The sequence below is a fragment of the Sylvia atricapilla genome, chromosome 3, assembly GCF_009819655.1.
Source record: "Sylvia atricapilla isolate bSylAtr1 chromosome 3, bSylAtr1.pri, whole genome shotgun sequence".
Taxonomy (NCBI): domain Eukaryota; kingdom Metazoa; phylum Chordata; class Aves; order Passeriformes; family Sylviidae; genus Sylvia; species Sylvia atricapilla.
This window is the reverse complement of record NC_089142.1, coordinates 53,421,565-53,440,668: the sequence shown is the minus strand read 5'-3', so window position 1 is coordinate 53,440,668 and position 19,104 is coordinate 53,421,565. Positions and strand designations below refer to the sequence as shown.

The 19,104-nt window shown below is 37.5% G+C and overlaps 1 protein-coding gene across 5 annotated transcripts in view; it reads left to right on the top strand.

Annotated features, from left to right (window-relative positions):
• Positions 1–19,104, top strand: part of PTPRK (protein tyrosine phosphatase receptor type K) — a 380,804-nt gene that overhangs the window by 209,659 nt on the left and 152,041 nt on the right. For all 5 annotated transcript variants that reach the window (XM_066315364.1, XM_066315362.1, XM_066315363.1 and 2 more), the window contains exon 7: positions 9,452–9,745. In XM_066315364.1, the coding sequence (XP_066171461.1) occupies positions 9,452–9,745 (294 nt within the window). The remainder of the gene's footprint in view (positions 1–9,451; positions 9,746–19,104) is intronic.

Here is a 19,104-nt window from a genome sequence, read left to right as displayed (position 1 = left end):
TATTTTATTTTATTTTATTTTATTTTATTTGTTCTTGTTTTGTTTGGTTGGTTTTTTCCCTCTTTTATTTTCATTTATTTATTCATTTATTTTTGTTTCACTGAATTCTATTGAAATGCTTTGGTTTTGTTGCAGATGTTTGAACTTTTTGAGTTTGATTATAAATATGTCACTGTAACTTTTGTCCATAAGAGAGTTTCTATATATGGGTTGTTTAGGCAGTAAACTGCATATGAGCATGACTACAGAATCAACAGGTATAAGAGTAATGCAAAAATCTTCACAATCTCATTTTACTTGACCAGTTCAGACTTAAAATTAGATAAAGATTAAAATAATTAATGTGCTTAGAAAATAAATATATTCCCATCACACATTGCATCACCATGTAAAAGAAAATTTTGGAGTCCCTAAAACAATATTTGGTTCTTTATCAAGCATTCTTTCTGTAATCTCAAGTTTTATTCCTTCTCACCTTTGACAGCTTGTGGATGTGCATGCAATCTCAGTATTGTCAAATTGCAAAGCCCTGTAGAGTTGAGAGTAATTCTTTCTTGGGAGTTACCAATTTTGAAAAAGGCATTCAATTTTTTCCTCAACCTGCTGGTTCCTGACAATGAAGCAGATAAAATATTTCTTTCCAACAGTAATCTCAACACTGAGATCTCGAGGGCATTACTGATACATGTGGATAATGAAGTCATTGTGATCAACTCTTTGCTGAAGACATTCCTGCAGCTGACTCATTTATGCTGACTGATTTTTAATTTTTTTTTATTTAAAATTTGAATGTCTTCTCATTACAGGCGCCTCTTTCTCTTACATTTATTCATTTTTCCTCTAGGAGTGCACTGCATAAACATCTTTAACACAATGCAATCTTTTTGACAAAATGTGTCATAATCTTCTAATTGATTCCCATAGTTACATAGCCTACTATCATTCAAAAAATAGGCATGTGTCCTTATCATAAATAGTATAGAGAGATGACATATTACAATTTTTAGACAGACTTTTTTGTTGTTGTTTTTACATGTAAGCTGGGCATGTTCTTAACCTTGTTTACAGTTTCTGCTGACGTTGCTAAAGCTGCACACTGTTCCTTTATTTTAAAGGAAGATAATAAAATGAACGTGGTGGTGTTTCAAATCAAGGTGAATAAAATGCCACGGTGATGCATAGGACATAACATCACTATGCAGAAGTTAGCAGTTTTCACTGTGGAAATAATTCCTATTTCAGCACTTTAGGTGGTCAGTAACTGCCACGTCACCTAAATTAAATACATTTTAACTGCATGAGCTTGCAGACTTTGTTATATCTACAAACTTTATATATTAGGTGCTCAAAGCTAAAACAGTAGCTTGAAGTGAGCTTGTGACATACTATTCCTGTTTGCAGTCCCCAAATTAGAGATATTATGTTGAAATATGTCAGTACCCTACCTAAACCAGGATTGTGAGCTCACTGTTCAATTTGCCATTTCTGTTTGTTGCTGTTTTTTCTCCAGTGACTGATTCTCTAGGTGGTTACCTGAATTTCAATGTTATATTTATTTTTAATGTTTATTTAAAATTGATCCTTTCCACTTTTTCCATTTCAAGTAATAAAAGACAATGAAATGGTTTTGCACGCTCTCTGAAAAGAGTTGGATAAATCACTTGATACCACCTGGTCACTAAGCCATTACTTAGAATGAGTTCTTTTGTTCCAGACAACTAACTCTCTTAATTAAAACGTAACATTTTGTAGGTATTGTGTCTTAACCTCCGGACTAACCACTAGTGCCGAATACTATGCTGTTGTGATAAATTCTATTTTAAAGTCACAGAAATGGATTTCTGAAGTCACAGAAATAAAGTCTGCATAAGTGGAATTGGAAAGAAAAAGAGAGTTTGAGAAAAACCTGTATAGCAGAACCGTAAATCATGGGCTGTATAAGTTTCTCCATGCAGCCACCATCACTTATGGTTACAGGACAGCAGCTGAGATAAGTCAGAATTAGTTTTAGATTGTGTTGGAGTTCGGTTTGGTTTTGGCTTTGGGTTGTTTTTTTGTTTTGTTTTTGGGCTTTGTTTTTGTTTGTATGTTTGTGGGTTTTGTGTGGGGTTTTATTTATTTTTTTTAAATAAAGGCAGGCCTTTATATGGAACACATCACTGTAAAAGCCTACTGATGAAGAAGTCATTCTGTGGTGTAATATGTCAAAGTTAGTTATTTTTATGAAAAAATTCTTTCTGCCTTCTCCATCAATACAGTGCCTTCTCCAAGCAACGTGTAGAAGACAAAGATGGGAACAACAGAAACTTTCCTATCAGAAAAAAGACCACGATTTATAATTGTTAACAATGTAGAAAAATAAAGCACCTGTTAAAATGAGTTAAACTTGATAAGCAGAAATATGGTTTTGTCCACTGGGAGAAAAAAACCCAAATAAATGTATTAAGAAAATGGTGAATGAGTTTATGAACAAACAGAAAAGCTAAGCGATGGCTTGGGGAATTATTAATTAAATGGCCAAGACTTGCGAGAGCTCCAAAAGATTTGCAGCTGGTTGGATTTTTATTGTGTTAATTATTTGGTCTTGCAGTAGTGGAGGTGATTGTAAAACTTCTCTGAGGTGAGATGTTTTCAGGGTTGCAGATGGTTTAAGAAAGTGTACCTTCCTGCAGCCTCTGCAGTGTGCCCTGCCCAGCAGTCGAGCTCATCCTCCTTTTTTCTGATGTTTTTCAGATGCATTGTGTCTTTTGGGCAGGAGTAATCTATGTAGGTGATGTATAGTACGTCTGGCTGAGAATAAGCTTGCACTTGTTCTTCTTCTTTGTCACAAGAATAAGGTGGGCTGCTGAGATGAGAAAAGCAAGTACCACTATCTGATGTGCAGGCGGGAATCCCGTGAGCTAAGTCCCTAATGGCAGCAATTCTCACCTAAGGCTGTGGTGTGTCTGCGCCTATGAATTGGGTAGTTAATATTGTCCTGATGCAATTTTGTTTTTTGTACTTCCCGTGTGAAGTCTGATTAGTGATTAGGAGGTCTTGGAGTAATGTAGACTTAGAAGTGTGTTTTTAATAATTCTGAAAAAGAAAACATGCCACATCCTTTGTTGGGGTTTTTTTTTTTTTTTTTTTTTGGTGTTTTGCTTTTTTTTTTTGGAGGGGTGTGGGTTTTTTTGTTGTTTGTTTGTTTTTGTGTTTTTTTGTTTTGTTTTGTTTTGTTTTGTTGGCTTTGGGGCTTTTTCTCAGTCTTTTTGCATTTCCTAGTTTTCAGAAGCCAGGGAGAGTGTTCATCTCCCATGACTGAACAGTCCTCAATGGGTTGCCCAAACTATTTGAAGCATAGGCTTTTGTGCTTTTTAATTTGTCTTCAATGTGTTATTCAGCAAAACCACTAAGGACCAAACTACTCACTAGAGGTGGTGTGTACAGGGTGGCAGACTCAGCTGTGAGTGTAGTCTGTCATGCACAGAAGGAGAAAACTTGAGATCTTGTTGAAAATTTTAAAATAAACTGCAGAGGCTTTCTGTGACTTTAAGGTTCACGATACCTCTGCTGTTCATCAGGTCTGTGCTTTCAGCTTGGCATCCCTCAGTCCTCTGCATTAACCTGCTTTTTTAACTGAGCAGAATAATTTCTTATCAGGCAAGCACTGTTTTCTGTAATGCTTTCCCTTTAGTTGGCAAAGTCCCCCATTTGTGTTAATACACCTTGTGTTGGTGCTGAGGGCTGGCAGGTCTTGTCAGGCTGCTATCAGCGTAGAAGACAGCCAGGTGTCCTTGCAGACAGGACAAGCCCAAAATAAACTTGTCTTAAATTCTGATTGTTTTTCCCCTGTCAGAGCAGTACTTGCTTACAATTTTGGAGAGTCGAGTGAAATATTTCTAGTCTATATTAAAGATATGCCACATGCAGAATGATTATTGCAAAAAACAAAAAAAAAAAACCCAGTGTTTGAGCTCAAAACCTCCAATCAGGTTTGTTTTTATTTTCAAACTCTTCATAATTCATTTTGTCACCACCTTCATGACCACATTGCTTCTTTCAGTTATGCTTATTTGGAGCCCTATAAGAAACATATTCTGTTTTCCCCCCAACTTAGAATTTAGAGAATGCAGAATTTCCTACTGTTACTCTTCTTCAATTACTATTCTCCTTTGTGTTGTGTACTATTTCATTTGTGGCTTAATACTCTATTTGAATTTTTCGGTCACTGCTTCTTGGTAATTTTTTTTTTTCAGGATTAACCAGCTTTTAAGAACAAGAATGTTTTTTCCCCACTAGTACTTGACTGCCATAACTTTTTCTTCTAAATGCCATTCATGTTCTTCAAGTTTTAATATTTTAAGTATTTTAAACAAATATTTCTACTTCTTCTGGTTTGCAATACTTTTTTAAAACACATTGATCTCTAGAGCAGTATGTAATCCTCCAGTACAAAAAAGAGTACTGAAGCAGTGTAGCTCTTGCAAGGAATTTGCAGCCTGCTTCCCTGTGCACTTCTGCCCCCATGTCGTGGGTCTTCTGATGCAACTTTGCCACAATATCTCCATGTGCAATCTGGAGCCCAGTGCACAGGCATGTTTCTCCACAGGTCCAGCTCCTGGCAAGAAGGGATTTATCCCTCACCCCTCTGTGCCTTGGGTGTCTCTGAATGCCTGGGTGTCTCACACCTGGAGCCCCTGGTCCCACAGGGCTTTCTATGGCAAAGATTGTGCTCTGACTTTGCATAGTCAGTGTGGGTCAGGCACTGAACCTCAGCTGAATTGAACTAGGAAAACAGAGAGCTTGTCAGAAATATGCAGACATGCTTAAACAGCTTTGCAAGAATTTTCCCTAGAAGAGGAAGTGAGTTTGATATAGGTGAGCTGAGTCAGTCCTGAGTACTTTGTGAATACTTTGCTATACTCCCTAGATAATCAAGTATTAGCTGTGTTTACGTGAGTTTATATTTTTGTTTCTTTTAATTATGACAAATTTTAAAGGAACTTTGTATTCTTTTGGTTGACCTGCTTTCTTGATAGCTTATGGCACAGTTAAAACATCCCTTTTAATTTCTGGGGAGGCAAGGCTGATGATGGGCTTCTTACATTGAATGAACGCATTTTTATGCTTGTAAGATCAAGCTTTTTATGATTACCCTTGTTGTGTGTACTGGGTTAAACAGTTGATACTCATCAGCAGAGCAAGTATGGCTGGTGTGAGATATTTCACAGAGCAAGCTGAGCATACTGTCACCAGAGGGAGGGCACAATGTGTGTGTGAGTGGAGGGGACTTGCAGGCCATTACTGCACAGAACCAATGTGTGCAGGTCCTGTACCAGGCACGAGTGGGATGAGAGTGGATGAAGGTATGCACCTGCTCTGAGTTTCTGGGCTATGTGGTGACCAGCTCTCTCCTTCCCACCTCTCCAAACCCTTCTGCTGTGCAGCAAGAGTCTCTTGGTACGTGTTACGCTCAGCAAAATATGACTCTTGTAAATAAGTTTTAAAAATAAGATTTTATCAGGCAGGCATCCAGTATCAGCTTTTCCTCCAAAATGGAACAACTTGTAGAATTCTGGTTTATTTTTATTTTTCTCTTTGAACTGATCATTAACACTATATGATTGCAAGTAAGGTACAAATGAAACTACCTTCCTTTATTTTAGAATTAGGAAGTATTTAATCTTGGAAGGCAATGTAGTTTAGTATGCATATGTACTTGAGAATATTGGAAACTTTATATATATTAGTGACTATACTAATAACACTAATGACCTTTTCTGGTTGTTTTTTTTCTGCCTTTCAATGTGTAATTGTTTGCATATAGTGTTTCCTATTAAAAATATGACACAACCATTTAACTGTAGAAAGACTGGTAGAGAAGGTTGAAGCTGCATGCTTATTCTAGTCATTGGTGCCTAAACATCACACCACATTTAATATACAATGTCATATACATACTGATGTGAGCATAATGTACTGCTAGTAGCTCAGCAGAATGAGAACTTAGTACTGACGAAATGTCAGTCTTAATTTTTTATTACCTTAGCTGTGGGCAGTTTATGTCAAAACCAGAGCTGACCAAATACTGCAACATGTTATGCATGAAAAGACTTTCATTTATTTAATGTCTTGCAGATATACAAGTGGTCTTTTAATATAGTCTTTCTGAGATGTTAGTGGTCATGAAAAATAGAAGGGATTTTGTAAGATTTAACACCTTTATACACTGGCTAAAACTATAGTCAGAAAATGAGTCAGTAATTAAACTAGTTACATTGGATAAGCAATCTTAAATTTTGTGCTTAGCAAAGGAAGAAATGAAACTTACCATGCAGGGTCTTTGATCAAACTTTTTAGTGCATCTTAAACACCTATTAAAATCATGATTCTACTGATGAGTTCAGCCATCTATGGATTGAAATATTTTTTTATAAATTATTGTTTAGAACCTCATGCCTTTACATGAGGTTCATGGCTGAGAAAAGGGGACCTGAGCTCAAGGAAAATTGATTGGTAGGAATGCTGTGTGCCTTTGCCATATCTCCTCATAATAACTGAGGAAGGTGGGTTCTTTTTTCTCAGAAATAAAGGGCACAGCTCTCCAGTTGGGTTGCAGGGAGAGGGTGGAGGGACATGACTGCTCTCCCTCACCTGGCTTTGGGTCTAGGTGACTGGAAGCCAAAAAATGCATCTGAGTATGGGCCTCTTGCATTGGAATGCATTCATAGGGCCAGGCAGGAGGGAAGCTGCTTTGGTGGGTACCTGGTGAGCCTCAGCTTCCTGCATTTCTTCCTCTAATGCAGGCTCCAAACACCTAAGCCATCACCTGGCTTGGCTGAGTTTTATGTTGTTTATAAGCCAGATCAAACTTCTTAGAGTGTGATTTTCTTTAGGGTACTTTTTCATGCATCTCCTTTTATTTTTCATGCCTCATATAAGAGGTTTTTCATTTTTGGCAGACTGTCTTCTTAGGGCACTCTGAAACTGGATTATTTACTACAGGTGGACTCAGCTTGCTGGGGTAAAAAAAGCCAGCAACATATACTTCCTTGAAGAACGTAAATTGTGTTTTAAAACTCACTGAAAGAAAAGTATTGTAGATATGTGTGATATTTTCAATGAGAATGTCAACCAAAACATTAATAATGGCTTTGTTCTACCTTTTTTAGCTATCAGTGGCAATTTTTAAACTGTAAAAGTTTCAGGTTGCTGTATATACAAAAGAAAATTGTGATTTCAAATTATAATTGGAGATGTGGTTATAGAATAATGAATGGAAATAATTAATAGAAAGCTAATTGTGTAACATCAGAAAAGTTTATCCTGGTATATTGGGATTGCATGCTTCAGTTGATACTTAGTGTACTTTTGGGATTTCTGGTTGCACCTCACCTCTGGTTCTGATGGTATATTGTATTATGAAGAATATTAATAATGCTGCAGAACAATTACTTGTTCATTTGCTAACTGATTAAAATTCATGCATAATTTATTGGAACTGGGAGAGACTTTATAAATAAGTCTCCTTGGCCTCAAGAGCTTAAAAACAAAATGTGTATGCTAATATAGGAATGTGCTTTACTTCTTAACATAAGAACTTAATAGGCGATGGTCTCATTAATGTGAGGTTTTATTTGTGATAATTGTGCTCTTAATCAAAGTGTATGCTTCTAAACATAGCCATATGTTTTAGAAATTTATAACTTGCAGTTGGTAGTGCATCACGCTCATCAATGATGATGTTTTCTGCTATAATATACACTGACCTTAGAATACATTAGTTTGACATTTAATGTGTTAGCTCCACAGCAAATAAACTGCCCTCATTATGCCCAGCTGCATTTCTGAGCTTTGGTGCAGGTAGGGATCTAAATTAATTCATAAGCACATCTATTGGCAAAAAGGGGTAAAACATTAATAATTAATTGAGGTACTTTCTATAGTTTTGTATATCCTGAAGCAGAAATGGAAACACCTTGGAGCATTCACCTTTTCAGTCTGGGAGGAAAAAATCAGCTCTCATTACAGCCACTATGATATGGCTACAGACTCCCTGGTCTCCAAACTGAGTGGTTTGAGAAGCAGCTAATTTAGAAAAAAGTCCACAAGATATATGCCAAAATCTGGGAAACTTGCTTATAGAGCTGGTAAATATATGTTTTGAGCAAGCTGTGGTACCTGGAAGGGAAGCTTTGCTGCTGGAAATAGAAAAGCAGGAAGAACCAGGGAGTCACTAGCTGAACTTCACCAAGCAGGGAGGATGGGATGTGAGAGGAGATCCACCACTCCTCACCCACCACGTGTTCTGTCATTGACACTGGTGGGATCATCTCTAGGAGGCAGGATACGTGCAATGCATCTGTGTATACACAATCTTTTGTTGTGTAGAATGTAAGGGTCTCCTGCTAGGGAAATCTTATGGTCTGGGATTAAAAGTTATTTTTAATGTACTGGCCATGAGATCCCCTCTACCTGCTCAGAGTTGCTGATTTGTTAGCTCTGCATCACTGCTGTGTGAAATCCCTGTGTGTACTGAATTTAGCACTGTTGCCTAATTAACTGTAACAAATTAGCTGAAATATGAGCCATCTGGAATGAAAATGAACCTTCCATGTTTAGCAGTGAATTCTTTTTATTAGAAAAATACTTGTTGCTTGTGATGGTTTCCTAAAATAAATCATGCTGAGGCAATGTTTCTATGTTAACGTTTTTCAGGGTAGGGGGGACCACCCCTTCCTGTTTGGTCTGTCATTACCTTTTTCACTTTGCAGCTGCATTGAAATATGTAGGCAGGCAGAAGCTGATGAGAAGAGGGGATGACAAAAGGCAGCACACATCCTATTGTTCAAGTTTCAAAATCAGTAGTAACTTACTAAAGAATAAAATATTATATGTTGTTGCCATATGTCTTTATTTTGTCATTCTCCTGGCAGCTTTGCTCAGTTCTGAGTATTCTGAATGCCTGTAATAGGCATCTGTATCCTTTTCCCTAACTGCATCCGGTGGATTTCAGATTAACTGCAGTGATATTCATTTTTAAGGATATTCTGTGCAGGGGTAGTGTATCATCTCTTGCAGCTCTTTCTAAAAGGAAAGTGCAAATTTGGCTTCAGTCAATAAAAGAAAATTTCAAGTTATTGGTATAGTAAATTATATAAATGAGCATAGTTTTTTTTTTCAGAAAAAAATCAAGCAGCAGCAATATATAAATCAGACAGGATTTTGTGGTCTCTAGGTGAGATTTTTAAAAGGAAAATATAGCACTGAGCAGATGCCAGTAGTGCACCATTCACTTCCATTGGCTGAAATTCTCCTCAGCTCTTCATCATTGATGTCAGTTTGAATTTGTTTCTGAGGCTTGGAATCTTTGCTGACCAATCTCTGACAACCCCCTGTGTAGAGAGCCCTCCGCTTAGTGGGTTTTCCAGCTTTTGTTTTATTGCTGGCTTGTTTTTTGTCTCCCCTGCAGAGCCGCCTCGGCCAATAGCCCCCCCGCAGCTGCTGGGTGTTGGGCCTACATACCTGCTCATCCAGCTGAATGCCAACTCCATCATTGGGGATGGCCCCATCATCCTGAAGGAAGTGGAGTACAGGATGACATCCGGGACTTGGACAGAGACCCACGCTGTCAACGCACCCACCTACAAGCTCTGGCACCTGGACCCTGACACCGAATATGAGATTCGGGTCCTGCTCACCAGGCCGGGTGAAGGTGGGACAGGGCAGCCAGGACCACCACTCATCACCAGGACCAAGTGTGCTGGTGAGTGTTGCTTTGGAAAAATTAACACAAAACCCAAACCTTTTTACTTTATGGTTTATTAGATTGGCAGTTAATTAGCTTGTATCAGGACCTCCACACACAGGAACTCCAAGTTTCTGGATCAGTAAGGGTTTGCTGTGTCCTCTTCTTTGCCTGGTCATTGTCTAGGTTGCTAACCCTTAGATTAGGAGACGGGAAGTTAAAAATCTAAGAAAATGTTTTGCTTCTCATCACATAAAGAAGGGGACCTCTTGGTTTCTGCAAAGTCCTGACCTCCTTGTTTCTTCACCTTTGTATTTTCCATTACATTTCAAGTAAACTTGCACATAAAGCAGATTGCCTGGGAAAAAAGGATATGTTTAAGAAATAGAATCATGCAAACAAAGAAAGTAGTGTACTTCTGCATAATTTGTCTTTTTCCAAGCAGTTACGCATGGCCTGACAGAATCTCCAGCTATAATACAAGTACCGAAATCTCTAACTATGACTGCACTCCAAGGAAGTGGTCACAGCAGCAAGCCTGCTGGAGTTCAAGAAGTGTTTGGACAATGCTCTCAGGCTCATGGTGACCTTTAGGGCTCTCCTGTGCAGTACTGGGAGTAGGACTCAATGAGTATTGTGGGTCCCTTCCAACTCAGGATATTCTATGATAATCTGAACTGTAGAATACAATGGAAAATACAAATAGACTGTTTTTTCCATTTTTGACCACTATCACTAAAATCATGTGCTGCTTCCTGTTTCTTAGAGTGCCCCTTGGTGGCCAGCACCAAGAAGATTAAGCACTGTCAACTTGTGTTATAGACACTTCCTTCTAAAGCTACTAAAGTTATAATAATCTCAACTTTCACAGGAAGAAAGATAATACCTATGTCTCATAGTTACAGGGGAGAGAAATTATAGATTTGAAACTCAGACTGTGAGGAAAATAAGCATAAATTAAATTGTGGGGTTTTCCCTTCTAGTTGCAGGACTTCTAGGGCCTGACAGCATTTTAAAATTGGCACAATATTAGATTTAGCAAAGAATGCTGATAACCATCTATTCAAAATTGCATTAAAGTAATCAGAAGGACAAGTGGGACTCTCGGGTTTCCACGTGTCATCTATATATGTGCATATACAAGTCAGAAATATGAATAGTTTTTTCACAACTTGAAGACAGATCTCTGATGGAAGACCACTCATTTTGTTTGCTTAAGGAAGAGTGTCAGGGTCTGGATCAGAAGCCAGAAATTCTAGCAGATTAGGTCAGTGGGTATGAATTCCAGAAAATTAGAGAATCTGTTTTAAAGTTGCTCATAGTACTGTCAGAAGTTGATGCATGAAGCTGGAGTAAGACCAGGGCATCTTCTGGAGTTTGTGATTGTTTTTATAATTTAGTCTGTCTTTTCAGTGAAGTAGAAAGATCTACATGTCTTTCTCAATTAAGGTGGAAGTCTTTGACATCTAAGAAAGGCTAAAGTATTGGTTTATTGCACAGAATTGGTTTAGACATTCTTCTGAAAAAGTAGGAATTGGAAAACTGCTTCTGTTTTAAAGAACCTGAGCTGAGAATAAATTGACATGTTCAGGTTGTTTTCCTGGCACTTGTAAAAATGTAACTTAATTTACCAAGGTTGTGATAGGGTAAAGATTTTTAGTGGGAAAGGAAGTAAGGAATTTTGTGACGTATTTTTAGAAGCCCGTTAGGGGAAATAGTGTTATTGTTTGTGTGGTTTTGAATTTTTTTTTTTTTTAAACACTCACATGTAAGACTCCAAAATCTAGTCTCGCTTGAGAAAAAAATTTAACCCAATTTAATCCACTATGAAATTAAGCAGATAAAAATACTTCAGCAGAAAATTCTGAACTTTCTGTGACAGCATTATTTTAATAATAATAAAATTTCAAGCTGTTTACCTTGCAGTAAGACCGCTTCTTCCTATTCCTTTAAAGTGAAGGCAGATAGTTGTTACTATTAGCTAGTTTCAGTTAGAAGAAGGTGTGTCAGCAAGGGTTTGTGAAGGCTGGAATATTGTGCTCAGCATCAGCAGGGACAGAAGCAGATTGAATGCCCTGCTGCCTCCTCACCTGTCTGGAAAATGAGACAGACCTTCCTTTTCTGCTGTGTTCTCCCAAGGCTTCTGATAGATAACTGCAAGTCCTCATCAATATGATTTTCTTGGCTGTATATAGTTACATTTTGCTTGTAAAAGGCAAATTATAAACAAAAATTAGTCTTTCCCAAAGAGAAGATTTGTAAGAAAAGGCAAAGGTAATAATGGAATATCTCACCCTGCAGTCTCTGCTGCTGCCAGCATTGTACCAGTGACTGGCAGGTGATTTACTGTGCTATATTAGATGACATGTCTGCAGCAATATCTTCTTTCTGGAGTTTCTTCAATTATTCCTAATTCTCATTTCTGACAAGCTCACTTATTTTTCAGACAGATACTCTTTTTTCTGTCAATGCTCTTTGTCAATTTTGTCTTTCCATAAGTTTTATACACATTAGTTCAAATTCTGAAATAAGTTATAATTGATTATCTGCTCAGTATCAGATGGAATGGTGGGAAATAAATTAATTTTTAACATGAAGTTTGACTGCTCTCTATGCAGATTAAAAAGTGTGCATTAGTGTATGTGGATCTGATGAGATTGTAAGGATTTAAGTTTACATTCCAAGTAGCAGCAACAGCAAACTCACTGAAAAAATAATGAGAATAAGCTAGTATTCTGCTTACTCTTTGTTTAATGCTTAAGCAAATATTATCATTGTTTTCAGATGAAGTTTAAAATACTTTTTCTCCATAATTCATTCAGTATTTATAATTTCATGCTATTTCTTAATAACACATTATTGATCAGTTGTCCTCTGCTTTGCTGGAAATGTATTCTACTCCTTAGTGGTTTGAGTGATGATCATATGTACTTTATTGTCATATATGCACCTTCATTATTAGGTATTTAGATCATTTTCTGTCTTCCTCATAACAAAACTAGTGTCTGGTGACTCATTTACTAAATGTTTCCACTAATGCTAAACAAAATTGCTCTTTAATGAAGGGATAATTCTTCCACCAGTTAAGTCCTCTGACAGCCTGTTTGTCTACCCGGCATTTCCCAGGTAATCTTTCCTGAAGCTGAGGCATTTTGTTAGATTTATCAGTTTGTGATTAAAGATAGTGCTGAGCAATCAAATATATGAAGTCACTGAGTGTTTTTAAATGGCTGAAGTCTGAAACGTCTGAAGCAAAACACTATTTTCTTACATTATCCTCTGTAAGAGCCAGGTGTATGCTTTGTTATTTCCTCTTCTAAGCACCACCGATGATGCTATCAAGGCATTGTGTTCCCAGCTGCTGATGCTGAAGGGTACTGCCTCTCTCTTGGTCCTCACTTGGGCACCTGAGCTTTATTTCATTCTGACTTCACCTCTGGCCTGGGGTCATTGCTCAGATTATTCACTTCTCCAGGATTCTAACACCAAAACAAAAGGCAGAGAGTAACACTTTAACCAGAAGTAATCCTTAAGGCTGTGTTCTGTGGGTCTGGGGTGTGTTGTCCTGAGTGTATCCCCTGAGTTGTTATTGCCTTTCTTCCCTTGAGGGGATAAGGGGAGAGGGGCAGGGTGTAGAAAAGACATGATAATCCATTTAGCCTGCTTTTTCAACTCTAAATTAAAAGTTGTTCTCTTACATGTGCTGCTGCTTCTGAGTAACAGCTCACAGCTCAGTTTTATGATTAACTGATATTTTAGCAGCAAAGGAGGTCAATAGTTCAGCCTGTCCAGAGCTTAATATATGTACACAGTGGAATTGCTTGCTCCTACTTTACTGAAGTTCAGCACAAGGGTGTGATTTTTCAGAAAAGCATGAAGAATTGTAAAACAGTTGGAGAAAAGAGCGCTGTGTGTTCACAATATTTTTTTGTTTTGTTTTGATAATGAAATGGGTAAGGACGGGGGGAAGCTTTATACCTTTGGCAGAGCTGAGAAAGGAAAAATATTTATCAGTGATATTATTATTTTTGCTGTTGCCATTATTGTTATTTTATTGTTCAAAATCCTTATCCATCACAGAGACCTGCTATTGGTAGCAGTCAGCCTCAAGGCAGGAGAGCAGAAGATGCTGGTTCAGCCATGCAATGCTGGCACATGAACACCTGCAGGTGAAGGCTTGGGAGCTGGGCTGATTTCTGCTGCCCTTTCAAGTGCAGAATGTTTGTGTACATTTTCCACATGAATTAATTTCAAAACAATATACAGAGTACAGGATACTGCTGAATTCTCTTCTAACAAACAAACAAACAAAAAGAAACCCAAAGCATGGAAAAATATTGGAAAACAAAAGCAAGTTTAAAGGCCTTTGATCATTGTTGTGGGATTTATGACAGAGGGACCCCAGAGAGGTTGCCATTGAGAAGGTGACCCTGCATGGCCATCTGGAGAACTAAAATGTTGTGGTTACATAAAAATTGTAAATGATTTTCAAAACTAATGGAGTGAGAGGGACATTGCAGTATAGAATCTGCACGTGCTGATGTGGGATGTGTACAGTGCTGCTTCACTCAGTGTTTGTTGCCTTTTACACTTAAGAGGCAGAGGGTCCAGGGTGGGGACCTGGATTTGTAGGCTTTGCTGTGTGCTGTACAAGAGAATTTAGGAATAGGAGACAATGACTTTATAAAATTGGATAGAGTCAACCTCACAAGAGGCTCCTGGAATGTACAGCACTGAACAGATAAGCTGTAATCTTCATTTGTGTCCCTTGCAGTTGTGCAACTGCAATTGGTTAAAACTTTAAAAGCTAGTAAAAATAGAGGTAAGTGAATAATTTCAACTATTTTTTTAATGGAGATAGAGAGAAATATTTACCTTTACAGAAAAACAGCTGTCTTCACTTTTCAAGCAGGATTTTTATCTTATTTCCCTCAAAGTAGGTATTATTATGGACTAGACTATAGCTTCAAGGGCAACGTGAATACATTTTGAGTGCTTAAATTACATGTTTTTATTGCTCATATTTTTGTTGTTTATGGTACGAATGCATTTAAGGATAAACTAAAGATGAACAACTTGAAACTAAATTAATATGATACTTTAAAAAATTATTTTACATTTGTCATTCCAGAAGAGCCCTCATTACGCCAATATTTATAAGTTGCTGTTGTTTTTACAAATGCGTTTGGCACTTGTGACTGTTTCTGGGCTTTTGGCCAGGTAATAATTGGAACCATTTAAGGTCTTGCTATCAGATTCCAAATGCACCAGAGTCTTGTTCCATATGGATTTACCAACTGGGTGTGATATGGGGAGGTGGAGCAGGGAGATATTAAAACAATGGGAAAAGTCTGGACTAGGGAACTTCATCATATTCCTGTCAATACTGAATGCTAGAATTGTTATTGAGAAGGCATCCTGTAGAAGAGCCATCTGATTTGGACTATCATCTGGCACCAGCAACCATGCTCTGCTTTTTGTGCTGCTTGCCACGGCTGAGATATCCATACCACATATAGAATCCTAATGATGCTTATATCCATAAGAAAGGACTGTAGTGCAGCTGACTTACCTAGCAAGAGACCAGGCACACTGCCCAGCCAAGTGCTTGTCAGATTGTGTAAATTAAGCACGGTATCCTCTTTTTCAAAGCTGTGCAATGCTGATGACTCAGTTGAATTGGCAGTAAACTGCAAGTTCAGACACTGACCTCCCCTAAATTAGTTTTCAGCTTTGTTTTGTTTGCTGTATTCAGCCTTGCTTAGTATCATTTATATGGTACTTGCAGCTGCAAGTTCCCTCTGCACTAACTGGAATTTTTTTTCCTGCAACATTCCAAATGCCATGTTATACAAGACATGGGTTTCCTGAATTCTCTCATGCTTCATTTTTGGAAAGTTTTGTTGATGGCTAGTTTTCTATAGTATAGTGTCGTATTCAGCAGTAAATCACTCTGATGCTCTTCACTTAGAGTTAGGATAGCAAACCTTGGTAGGTGGGCTCCTCTAGCATGGCCACCCACATTTCCAAGCCTCTGTTGTGTGCAGTGACCTCTTCTGCCTTCTTTCTGAAGTCTCTACCAGTGGGCAGGGAGGGATGAGAAACCTACAGCAAGACACTGGCACCTCACACACTGGTCAGGGTTTTAAACAGGAAAGACTGTTTGAAGTTACTGGTCTCTTTCTGGTGAAGTACATGAGATCAGGATACCCCTTCACTGTGTGGTAGAGGTAGGGGGAGGAAAAGGAGCAGCTATCAACACCACACATCACACAGAGCTCCTCTGTCTCAGGCAATTTCTCCATCTCTTGCCTCACCTTGGTTTGTTTGGTGGCTTTTCCCAGAGCAAAGCATGCCACAGCACACTGAGACCATCACGATTTATCCGAAGTGCATGTAACTAGTCAATAGATCACACTTCTGAGAGGAGCACTGTCTGTGGCAAGAAAATATATTGTAGTACATTAATCCACAGTGCCCATTCCAGCTGTAAAAGAATGGATGTGGGCAATAATTCATATTGCAGCACTTGAAAGTGCTGTGGGTGCATCCAGGCCAGATAACTCACAGCCTGATTAGAGCTTCTGCAAAGTTAGGGGACTGATGTTCGCAGATTTTTGGTCTGTGTCTGCTTCTTAAAAACATGACTGCAGGTTGAGATAATCTCTCCTTTTTAGAAGACTGGAGCTCTTTTTTTGAACTGTGACTTCTATTTTTAATTTCAGCTGTTTTTTTTTTTTTATTAGCATGATTGATTGGTGTGTTTGATGCTTTAGTTTGGTTTCATAATTAAGGTCTCTCAACTGTTCAAGAATGCAATATTAATTTTATAGTGTTTGAGAATTGGTAAGAACATAAATAAAACAAACTTTTACAGGACTGGCTTTTATTGTATTTTCATTTATCAGTCTATTAAAAATTAATCGGGGAAAATTTTAATAAGGTTTCTTTTTAAGTTGCTCTGATCATTGCAGCACTAAAGTGTTTTGGAAGCATACTAATTTTTTCAATTATTTTGGCACTTTTGGCAGAGTAGCGTGGATTAGATATGGAGGGCTGTGAGTAGCAGGAGTGGAAGGGTGGAAAAGGAAAGCAGTACCAGCAGCCTGTGCTGTGGCAGGGGATGTTGATGAGATTTACCAAATGCATTCAATATTTTTCCTCTCCTCCCCCATGAGTTCTCTCTGAAGCCATTACAAAAAGAAATAATTTCATTCTTCCCAAAAGCCCTGGTTCTTACAGGCATGAATTTTTTAAAGTTTCTTCTGCTAAATAAATATTTGGGTTTTAATTCTTGTTTGCTTTTTAATTTTTTTAATTTTGTTTCATTTTAATAGTGAGCAGCATAATTCTTTTTACCTAATTTGTACCTAACCTGTATGAAGCAGAACTGAGTGCATTTCACTCTCTTCACTTTATTTCTCAGTAAATCCTCCTGCTGGTGCTGAGAGGGGGAATGGATTGTGTGGTGCTTTTGTATGGAATGATAATGAAATAGCCTCTGTTTTAACAAAGAGCTGAGGAGCATGTAAAGCAGCAATTGAGATCAAGTTACTCCTCAGGTGATCAGTAGGTCCAGAAACCTACAAATGACTTGTCAAGGCTCCTAATGTTGCCTGGTTTTGTTTGCTGTTTTCAAATAAAAATCTGGAACAGTCCTGGAAAGCTCCAGATGACTTGAAAAGCAAGTGTTAAAAATACCAACATGAAGGCTCAGGATCACCCAATTAATTAAAAGCTTGTCATCTTGACTTTAATTCTGAACAGAATAATGGAACAGCCAATACCAAGCTTGATTAATGAAGAATTAAGGAAGTAATATAATTAGAGACAGTCAACAGATTTATAGAATGCTGTTGTCAGAATAACTTGATTTTTTTAAAAATTAAATTACAGATTTGGTTAATAAAGCTGATATTGTTCTTCTCTAATGCATTTAATTTGATATAAGGCATTTTGATTAAGAAACCAGAATAAAATCAACTTAAATGGAGAAGAACTGGCTTATATATCAAAAACTGGTTTTACAGATTAATTGAATAAACACTTCTGTTTGTGCCCTATCAGGAACAGTTCCATGTAATTTATAAAGAAAATATAACTATGATAAGGTAGACAAATTTCAGAATATTATGAAACTGGTAGAGAAAAAAAAAAAGCTGTTTCAAAAAAGACTTGAGTTCTAATTTACAGTGGTTTGAATTGGCTGAATCCTGTCTATGTTTCAAGTACAATGTTTGCAGTATAATAAAAACAAAGTAGGCCATATGTACAGAGTGGGAAAAGAGATCTGAGATTCATGGACCATTAGGGCTGAGACTTAGGCACTGGAACTAGAAGAGGTCCTGTAGTCCTTGACTTGCAAACTGGAGGAAAATTTCTCACTCTTTCTTTAGCTTTGAAGAATGTTTTAAACATTTTGAAGGTGTAATCTTAAAACTGCTTGCCAAATTAGTTTTCTTCTGACCCAAGTCTTTTATCCCCATCTCCAGCCCTTCTCCAAATCTGTACAGCATCCTGTTCTGTAGAATTAAAGTTATGACATTGTTCAGGGATTTGTTTTCACAAAGATTAGGAAACCAAAATAAAAATAATCTGATACAAAACTGAAGTCTGGAAACAAAAATTTGTTGTTTATATGTGATGTGACCAGAATTAATACTGAGTTTAGAGATACAGACGTGGTTTAGACAGTAATTTCTCATGGGGTTGAGGTTTATTTTCCTTGTTTCACATCTCCAAATGCAACTTCATAAGCCTTATATTCCTTTGTATACTATTATTTTTTATTTCAGGTTACCTTTGAAAACTATTTCATTTTATGTATTTTGTTTTTCAGGTCATTAATTGCTACAAGCTATTTCATTACCCTTGGAAATGACAACATGTTAAATTATCATTCAGATAATTAAACATTTCAGATTCTATAACAGTACCATAAGTACATATTTTGCAGTTTATTACCTTTATTTTAGAGAAATTGTGCTCAGTGATAGGGACATTTGACAATATACCTTCTTTTGTCTACAAAATGAACTCTAACAATTCGGCTGAAATGTCAGAGCATGGGCACCTGCTGGGAGTCTGGTGTGCTCTATTTATTCACAATTCATAACCTGTAGTAGTTAGATGGTTACACATGAAAAACCCGGTTGAGTTGGTACCATATTGCCCTTGAAGACAGTGCAGAACTGGATTTCAAGAAACCTGCTCTCTGTTTATGGCCTTTGGCATCACCTTTGACAAACCAGTTCACTTTGGCGTCTCATTCCTGTTTAGAAAGCAGGGTTGACTATGAACATTTCCTCAGCAATTTTTCTCAAATTCATTTACTTCACATTAATTTTTTTTTCAGAGCAAGCACTTTTCTTACTTTT